Below are 9,393 nucleotides of genomic sequence, written 5' to 3'. Positions count from 1 at the left end.
ATCTCTACGGCTGTAGCACTCATGTCCTAACCCCATCTTCATATTATTATCGGATTGTTCAGTTAGGAAGTTTAGGACTTTTGTGCTACCTTCCCACTTGTCATGGACCTTTCTAGCTTGTAGAAGTAGGTCTTTTAGGGTTTTAATTTCCTCTTGACATTTCGTGTGATCTACATCATTGTCCTTTTTAAAGTTGTCATGAAAGTCTTGGAATCGTTTGTTAAGAATGAACACAACATCGGTGTGGTGTTTCTTAACATTGATCATATCGGTCTTAGATTCTTTCAATTGCTTTAAAAGAGAATCTATCTCTTTCTTTTGATCCAAGATCACTTCTTCATTAGAAGTGACCCTAGTTTCCAAGAGTTCTTTGACTTTTCTAAGTTCTAAAGTTATAGCTTCATTAGCTATAACTTTGGCTTGAAGGTGCTTTATGTTAAGCTTTAGGTCGAAAGTTATAGCTTCATTAGCTATAACGTTGGACTCTAATTCCTTCTTTTCAGCCATAGTAGAATCTAATGTTGTAGCTTTCTCAGCTATAACTTTAGATTTCAACTTCTTAGCTTTAGTCTTGAGAGTATGATTCTCTTCCGCGATTTCGAGAATCTGTTCCTTTAGATCTTTTAATTCCAAATCCTGTTCGTGACACTTATCAAGAGATTGTTCAAAGAATTCAATTAAAGCACTTTTAGACAATTTCCTAACACGTTTCTTAAGCTCAAGATAACTTACCTCTTCATCGTCGTCTTCGTCTGATTCTCCAAGAAGGCAATAGTTTGAATGAGAATTTGTGTTTTCATCGTCACTGTCGGAGATTAGGTCAAGACTTACACTGCTGAGACAAAGGTTTGCAACTTCATCGTCTTCATATTCCTCGTCATCTTCTGAGTCAAGGTCTCCCCAACACGAAGCCATCATAACTTGCTTGAATTCTCTCTTCGTCTTCTCACGTTTCGTCTTGTCCTTTATCTTCTCCCATGTTGGACAATCTTTGATCATATGACCAGATTCTCCACACTTGAAGCAACCTCTATTTGCGAAGGACGACTTTGAGTCATTAACCTTTTTGTTGAATGACTTGTTGTTATTGTTGTTATAAGATGATTTTGTTTGTTTATTTCGAAAAATATTATTTTTAAAACGTCGTGCAAACAAGACAGTTTCATCCTCTAGGTCACAGTCCACTTCTTCGCTCTTTAAGGCCATACTCTTATTGCGACTTGGTTCAGCGTCGTCTTTGTTAAGAGTAATTTCATGGGCCATGAGAGCACCAATGAGTTCTTGATAGGATAGGGTTTCAAGATCTCGTGATTCCTCCATTGCGGTGACCTTAGCACGCCACTTCTTAGTAAGGCTCCTAAGAACCTTTCTAGCAATGTCCTTGGTACAGAATTTCCTACCTAGGTTTTTTAATTCATTTATTATACTTGAAAAGCTTGCGGACATACTATCTAGAGACTCATTAGGCTCCGTAATGAATAGCTCATATTTTTGCAAAAGCAAATCAATTCGGTGCTTCCTAACAATGGAAGTACCTTCATAAGCTAATTCGAGCCCATCCCATATCTCCTTGGCCGTGGAGCATGAAGAGAACCGATCGAACTCGGTAGAAGTCATTCCGTTTTGCAGAAGACTTATTGCTTTGGAGTTCTTTTCGGCCTTCTTGTAGTCAGCCTTGACATAGTCCTCTTCTTTCTTTTCATAGGTAGTGCCTTCCTCAGATGCGACAAGAATTTTGTGCAGTCCGTTTTGAATGATCCTTCAGCACTCCCAATCGTGTCCTTTCACATAGTGAGTCATCATGTTTTTCCACAATTCGTAATTCTTCCCATCAAAGACGGGACACTTGAGATATTTGGAATCCATTTATCACGTGATAGGCAGCGGAATATAAAACAATACGATAAATGAAAAACAAGATAGATCAGCCTCTTTGCGGTTAGGCAATCAAGAGCACGAGGCTTTGATACCAATTAAAGAGTCTATTGATCCAAAATACTCAAGAGGGGGGGGTGAATTGAGGATTTAAAACTTTTTAAAGCTTTTTCGATTGTGCGTATGTAATTGATTATTTAAAGTTTATTGGTTAAACTCTAACTAATCAACTAACGATTGTAAGCAAAATAAACAAAACAAACGAAAGAAGAAGAGACACACGGATTTTTGAAGTGGTTCAGTTTCACAAGTAGAAACCTACGTCCACTATTCTCGATTAATAAATTTAGTACCTTTCTACGGATTACAAATTTACTAATCCAACTCGTACAACTAACTCTAGCTGTAACTCAATGAGTACCGTTAAATACTCGAGTGACTAACTTACGCTAATAAGAAATCACTAATGATTCTAATAAAGGTTCACGTTAATGAACAAGTTAAGAAATCAATCTAAGCACTATTATCTTATAACGAAAAAACGAAGAACAAGTATGCGAGTTTTATGACACAAGACCTTTCAAAATTGCAAATCGGTTTTTCTTCTTAAAACACACGGTTTGCTTTTTAAATATGAAAACAATTTTTATGCTTAAGGTCTCTATCTTAGATGTTGTAAATAGCAAAGTATTTATAAGCAAGGAAGAGGTAGGCTACACGGTTTCTATACAAACCCTAATAGCCAAAATAATAAGATATAATTACAAATTATATCTTCTTATTATCTCTTTTCTAAAAGCCTTAAAAGATAATAAAGAATATTCTAAAAGATAGAATATAATCTTTCTAAATATTATCTTCACTATAAATTCTAAGATTATGATAAGATTTCCAAAACCAAGAATATCTTTTACCATAAACAAATATATTAAGAAGATATATAAGATATGTAAAGATCTTATTATAGAATAAAATCTTTACCAAATATCTTTTAGGCAACACGACATATCACGGCTCATAAGCTCGTGAACCATGTAAACCCCAATCTCAATATATAATTAGAATTTAGGTTTAAAGGAGAGGCTATATGGAAACCCTAATTAGTAGTAAAGTCCAACTCATAAGTTGATCCAACATAACCACCAATTAACGCTTATCATAAAACCGGACTCCTTACTAAACCGGCTTTATAAAATAAATACTTTCATTAAAACATTTAAGATAAACTTTAAACAATAATAAAACAATTTTCGAAATGTTTATTAGTCGTGTATAAAAACTCAGCATTTCAATGTTATAGTAGAAGAGCTATAACATTGAGCTCTTTAACTAATAAGGTTATAGCTGCAAAGCTATAACTTTACTAATCAAGAAACTCATTCTTGATTATCATTATGAGATAATCACCTATACTATTCTAATCTTTAAAGAGATCTTCGAGTATAGGCTACGTCATCATCCAAGCTTGATTAATCTTTAAATGAACTTCGTCTTCACGTGATACTTGAATAAATCTTGAATTGTTTGATCTTTGAACGAAGGCTTTAACTTCTTATGCAATTGTCACAATCCTCTTTGTTGCTCGTAATAAATTAGTCCTAAGATACTTAACATCCGATTACACGCAACAAATATATAATTTGTAAAACACCTTGACATCATCAAAACATAAATATACAAACTATATGGTCCAACACCTACCACGCCGAACCGCCACCACCCCTGCCTCCAGCCCCACAACACCACCCTTGCCTCCAGCCCCACAACACCACCCCTGCCTCCAACCCGACATCACCAAAACCCCACCCCTGCCTCCAACCAACCCACCACTATTTCCGCCGGCCACCACAGCCCCTGCTCGTTCCTCTCCAAATCTGCTACCACCCACCATTTCCGGCCACCGTAGCCCCTGCTCGTTCCTCTTCTCCTTTTCTCCCTCATTTCTCTCTTCCCAGATCTCCTTTTTTTTTTATCAAATTTTTTTTTTTAAAGTTGAACTAAGGAAACAGGGAGATTGCTTTCTCGTTCGTTTTTTTTACAGTCCTCGTTCGTTTTTTTTATATTTTTCCTCTTTTTTGTATTTGAAAAAAAAAATCAGATTTGTCTTTTAAATATGTGTTGTTGCCAGGTTGTTATATTTGTTTAATCTTCGTTTTTACTTTCGTGTTTTCGTTTTTTTTAGTTTTCGATTGTTCTCTGGAATGATATGTATGTTGTATGAGATTTTTATTTTTTTTAATCTGATGTTATGTAAGCTAAAAAAAATAAGAGAGCGAATAATTTAGATCTAGTTTTGAAAATTAAACCTAAATCTAATTTTGAAAAGTTGGTAGTTTTTTTAAAATCTCGTATTGTTTAAATTCGTCTTGTGTGCTAAAAATTACACATTGTGTGCTAAAAATCTCGCATTTATATTTTTATTTCATTTTTTTAATTTTATTTGTTTAAATTTACCTATTGTGTGCTAAAAATTCCGCTTCCAATGATTTCAAAATTCAAATTTTGAAAATCCCGCCTCCAATGTTTTCATGCGATATTTTTAGTCCATTTTATGCTTGTTTCTATTAAAATTATACTTATTTCTATTACAATTACACTTATTTCTATTAAAATTACAATTACTTCAATTAAAATTACACTTATCTCTATTAAAGTTAAAGTTACACTTATTTCTATTAAAATTACACTTATTTCTATTAAAATTACACTTATCTCTATTAAAGTTGAAGTTACACTTATTTCTATTGAAATTACATATTTCTCTATTAAAATTACACATTTCTCTATTAAAATTGCACTTATCTCTATCAAAGTTGAAATTACACTTATTTATATTAGAATTACACTTATTTCTATTAGAATTACACATTTTTCGATTAAAATTACACTTATATCTATTAAAGTTAAAGTTACACTTATTTCTATTAGAATTACACTTATTTCTATTAGAATTACACATTTTTCGATTAAAGTTAAAGTTACACTTATTTCTATTAGAATTACACTTATTTCTACTAAAATTACAGACTTCTCTATTAAAGTTACAGCTATCTCTATTAAAGTTACATTTTTCTCTACTAAAGTTACACTTATATCTATTAAAGTTACACTCTCAAGGACTACAGTTTTACTCTGAATGGACTCATGTTACATGTTTAATATGGACAAAAGTTACAGTCTCAATGGACTAAAGTTACACTCTCAATGGACTGAAATTACACTTTAATGGACTAAAGTTACACTTTTAATATGGACTAAAGATACACTCTCAATGGACTAAAAATACACTTTAATGGACTAAAATTACACTTTAATGGATTAACATTACACTTTAATGGACTAAAATTACACTTTTAAAGGACTAAAGTTACACTTATAAGTCACTCAATTCACAATGAGTTGTGTTAAAATTGGAAAAATTCAAATAATATTTGTCGAAAAACTGAGTTACACTCGTAAAACGCAAAATATATTGTAAATTTGCTTCAAATTTTCAAATTTCAAAATAAAATCCGTCAAACCGCAATTTTTTCCGTTGAAATTACACTTTTTTCCGTTGAAATTACACTTTTAAAACAGTGAAAATGTAGTAACATTTGTATAAAGTTTCAGTTCGAAAAAAAAAATTATGCTCAAAAATATTTTTTTGTGTATAATTAATCCATTAGTGAATGTATAATTAAAGCTAGAGAGATAAAGTGGATTAATTAGTGTATAGGAAACTCATTAGTGTTAAGTATGCTTTTTTGCTTTCAATCTCAACCATCCTTAGTGGGATATCTAAGGGATGTAGTGAGGACTTAGGGACTCAAAAAATATGGTGGACTCATTAGAACTTTACTCTCTATATATATATACATACATACATATATATATATATATATATATACATATATATATATATACATATATATATATATATATACACATATATATATATATATATATATATGTATATACATATGTATATATATTCGTTCTCTCTCTAAATTTCATCTTCTTCGACGGAGCTTTATCCATGGATTCCTTCCTTCTGCTGCTGCTTTCTTTCGTGATTATTTGTTGATTTCTATTTATTATCAACGATCATACTTCTCTTCAATCTAATTCACTATGTCAGGTACATCTACTTTCAATTTACTTTGTAATTTTCATCTTTATTTTGATGTCATTGTTGTTTTTGTCTACATATATTCATCTTACTACGTTTATTATGAATTCATGTTTAAATTTTCAATTTTTTCCTTTATTTTCATGTAATTGTTTTTTTTGTTACATTCATTCGAAATTACTCTTGATCTTACTGCTTTGTTATGAATTGATGTCTACCTTCGCAATTTCCAGCTTTATTTTCATTTACTTGTTGTTTTTGCTACATATATTTGCAATTACTAGTCCTCTTACTTCGTTTCTTATGAATTTGTCTATATTTTAAATTTTCATATGGTTTTATTGGTCTACCGTACAAATTTCTAATTTTATACGGTTTTTGCTACATATATTTTCAATTTTCTTATGAGTTTGTCGTCATTGTAACTTATTGTTTGCTTTACATCTGTTATCAGGCTGTGTTATGCATTCTCGTACTATATTCGTTTGCAGATCTTGACACTGCTTTCACAGTATTACAATATCAACAAATATCCAATATAATATCACACCATGTTTAATACAATATCACAGTTATTACAATAACAAACTTTGTCATTAGTCTTGGTCCCCTACTCTTTACTTAATACCTGTTATGTGTTTTAATGCTTCTCATATTATATTCTTTTCCAGATACTGATAGTTGTATTCCTTCTTCTGGATCCACTTTTAACGATACCAGCGTGTCTCAAATTACTTCTATTCTACGCATTGAAAGTCCTTCTCCACCTACGTCTAATGATAATCGTTTTACTGAAATTACTTCTACTCCATGCATTGAACAACCTTCTGTTTCTTATAATGAACATCAACTGTTTTTGGATTCCACACCTAGTGGTACTGAATTGTGGACAAGGAATGTCGCAATTCAGTCTAAACCTAAACTTGGTCATATTTTCAAAAAATTGGAAGGCGCTATCAGTTTTTATGATGTGTATGCAGAAGCATGTGGTTTTGAACCTAGGAAGTCCTCCCAAAAACAGCAATGTTGACGGTGCTATCTTTTATAAACTTGTTGTCTAGAATCGTGAAGGGTTTAGAGATGGTAAGAAGAGTAAGGAAGTTGTCCATGATAGTGTAGTGGAGCAAACACTTATAAAGCCGTTTGATATTAAGAACAATAAACTAACTAGGATTGGTTGTGATACTATGATTGAATTTCGCCTTATCAAGGACGTTTATGTTGTTGATCATCGTCTTTCTTCACTTACAAAAAAATATTTTCAAAGAAAAAAGAGACACCTTCATCTTTTTCATAAAAAGGCAATTATTGATCATTCAAAAGTTAATTTAGGCCCTACCTTGGCATATAGATATTCTAAGAAACATGCATTTGGCTACGAGAATGTTGGTGCTCAATTGATTGATTTTAAGAACTTTGGAAGGGATATCAAATGTTTGATAAGAGAAAAGGATGCTCAATTTTTTATCAATCATTTCGAGGACCTATGTAAAACCAATCCATGTTTCTACTTTGCTTATGAAGTGGATGCTTTCAAATGTTTGGTTCGTGTTTTTTGGTGCGATGCACAGGCACGTCGAAGCTACTCTTCCTTTGTTGATTTGGTCACTTTTGATCCAACTTACGGTACAAAAAAATATTCTATTATTTTCACTCCTTTTACTGAGGTGGACCACCACAACAGATCTGTGACTTTTGTTGCTGCATTGTTGTTTCATGAGGATGAAGATTCATTTAAGTGGGTTTTTGAAACATTCTTAGAAACTATGGATCAGCGAGAGCCGCAATGTATAATCACTGACCAATGTCTAGGAATAAAGAAGGTTGTACCCAAAGTTTTCAAGAAGGCTAAGCATAGATATTGCATGTGGCATATTATGCAAAAGGTCACTGATAAGATTGGAAGTACAATATCCAAAGAGACTGATTTTGTGAGTCGTTTGAATGATGTAGTTTGGGACTCTAACTTGAAACCTTTTGAATTTGAATCCAAGTGGTCTGAGTTAATTGCTGAATAACTTGCAAGCAAATTCATGGTTGTCATACATGTATAAAAAAAAAAGAAGGAGATGGTTCTCAGCTTATTATCTTGATATTCCTATGGGATGACTTCTCCGAACAACTCAACGATCGGAGTGCTAGAATAGATTTTTCAAGCATTTTGAAAATATACATGGTACACTTGTTAAGTTTAGGATGGTTTCAAATCGCCATGGATCAACAACGCCATACTCAAAAGCTACATGATCGAGACAATGATTATACTTTACCACAATTAGCTACGTCTCTACACTTGGAAGCTCATGCGTCCAAGGTTTATACCCATGCTATTTTCAATGATTTTCAACAAGAGGCTGCTGCCTCCACATGTTCCCTTAGTGTTGGTGGCTTCACACCACCTGTCCACAGTATAGAGGTTGTAGATGACGCTAGAATGCATAAGACCTTTCAAGTAGTTCAATTCTACAAGCAACGATGCAGAATGTTCTTATAAGTTGTTCAATAGAAAGGGTATTATTTGCAAACACATTATTTGCGTTTTCTCTGGGAAACAAGTCAAGACTTTGTCTGATAAGTACATTCTTATACGCTGGACAGAGAATGCACAAAAGATCCCTCTTTATGGTTCACATGGTGAGTTATTTGACGATTTTGATGCCACTGATGTAAGGAAGCTGGATATGTGCAAGTTATGGTCAGAGTTCTACTTAACTATCAGTGTGCTGAGAACTATGCCTAATAATGAGATAACTGATCTTGCTTACACATTGAAGCAATTTAGGGTCAAACTCAATCCACAAGCACAGTCAATGACAAAAGAGCAAGAGTTGGAAATGCTTCTTGGATGTAGTTCCTCAACTGAGGTGAGGATTCTACCACCTCGTTAGGCAAAGAACAAGGGTAGTAGGAAGCGAATGATATCGACAAGCAACAATATCACCTAATGTTCGATTTAAAGTTAAAATACCACAGTTAACATAATACAATCTCGCAATGGATTCAATACAATATCATACCTGTAATATAAATGTGCAAATTCATGAAGGCTTTGAAATATCACAAAAATCTAAATTCAATTGAACTTTGAAATAGCACATTAACAATAGTCTGTTATATCTTCATTATAATTTCATTTTCAAAACCTTATCACATGATCTACATTTTACCATTTTTGTCTATCTATTACAAATCAATCTTCAAACCCATTTCCTATTTCAGATTAAACACTTTCTATTTTCCCACATTACTGCCTCTACCCCGACCTCTACCTCGACCCCTTACTCTTGCATATTGTGCAACTGTTTTGATGCACTGACCACCACTTGTGTTTTTCCCTTGCACACTGACAATACCGCTACAATCCCGAATATGCGTAGAGATACTCATTAATATATGTTTATAGTTAA

General features: G+C 32.9%; 1 protein-coding gene across 1 annotated transcript; it reads left to right on the top strand.

Annotated features, from left to right (window-relative positions):
• Nucleotides 1–5,988: 5,988 nt before the first annotated feature.
• LOC141637226 (protein FAR1-RELATED SEQUENCE 5-like) lies at nucleotides 5,989–8,004 on the top strand. Its single transcript, XM_074446790.1, has 3 exons — nucleotides 5,989–5,995; nucleotides 6,658–6,975; nucleotides 7,058–8,004. Exons 1-3 carry the CDS (start codon nucleotides 5,989–5,991, stop codon nucleotides 8,002–8,004), a joined length of 1,272 nt encoding a protein of 423 aa, XP_074302891.1.
• The last annotated feature ends 1,389 nt before the right edge of the window (nucleotides 8,005–9,393 follow it).

Source organism: Silene latifolia, unplaced genomic scaffold, assembly GCF_048544455.1.
Source record: "Silene latifolia isolate original U9 population unplaced genomic scaffold, ASM4854445v1 chrun_scaffold_16, whole genome shotgun sequence".
NCBI lineage: Eukaryota > Viridiplantae > Streptophyta > Magnoliopsida > Caryophyllales > Caryophyllaceae > Silene > Silene latifolia.
Note: the sequence above shows the minus strand (reverse complement) of the source record. Positions and strands in the feature narration are given on the sequence as shown.

Excerpts from the sequence above, each read along its gene's own strand:
- LOC141637226 (XM_074446790.1), top strand. Across the intron at positions 6,976-7,057 it reads TGTGTATGCAGAAGCATGTG|GGTTTAGAGATGGTAAGAAG; the intron begins GTTTTGAACCTA and ends AGAATCGTGAAG.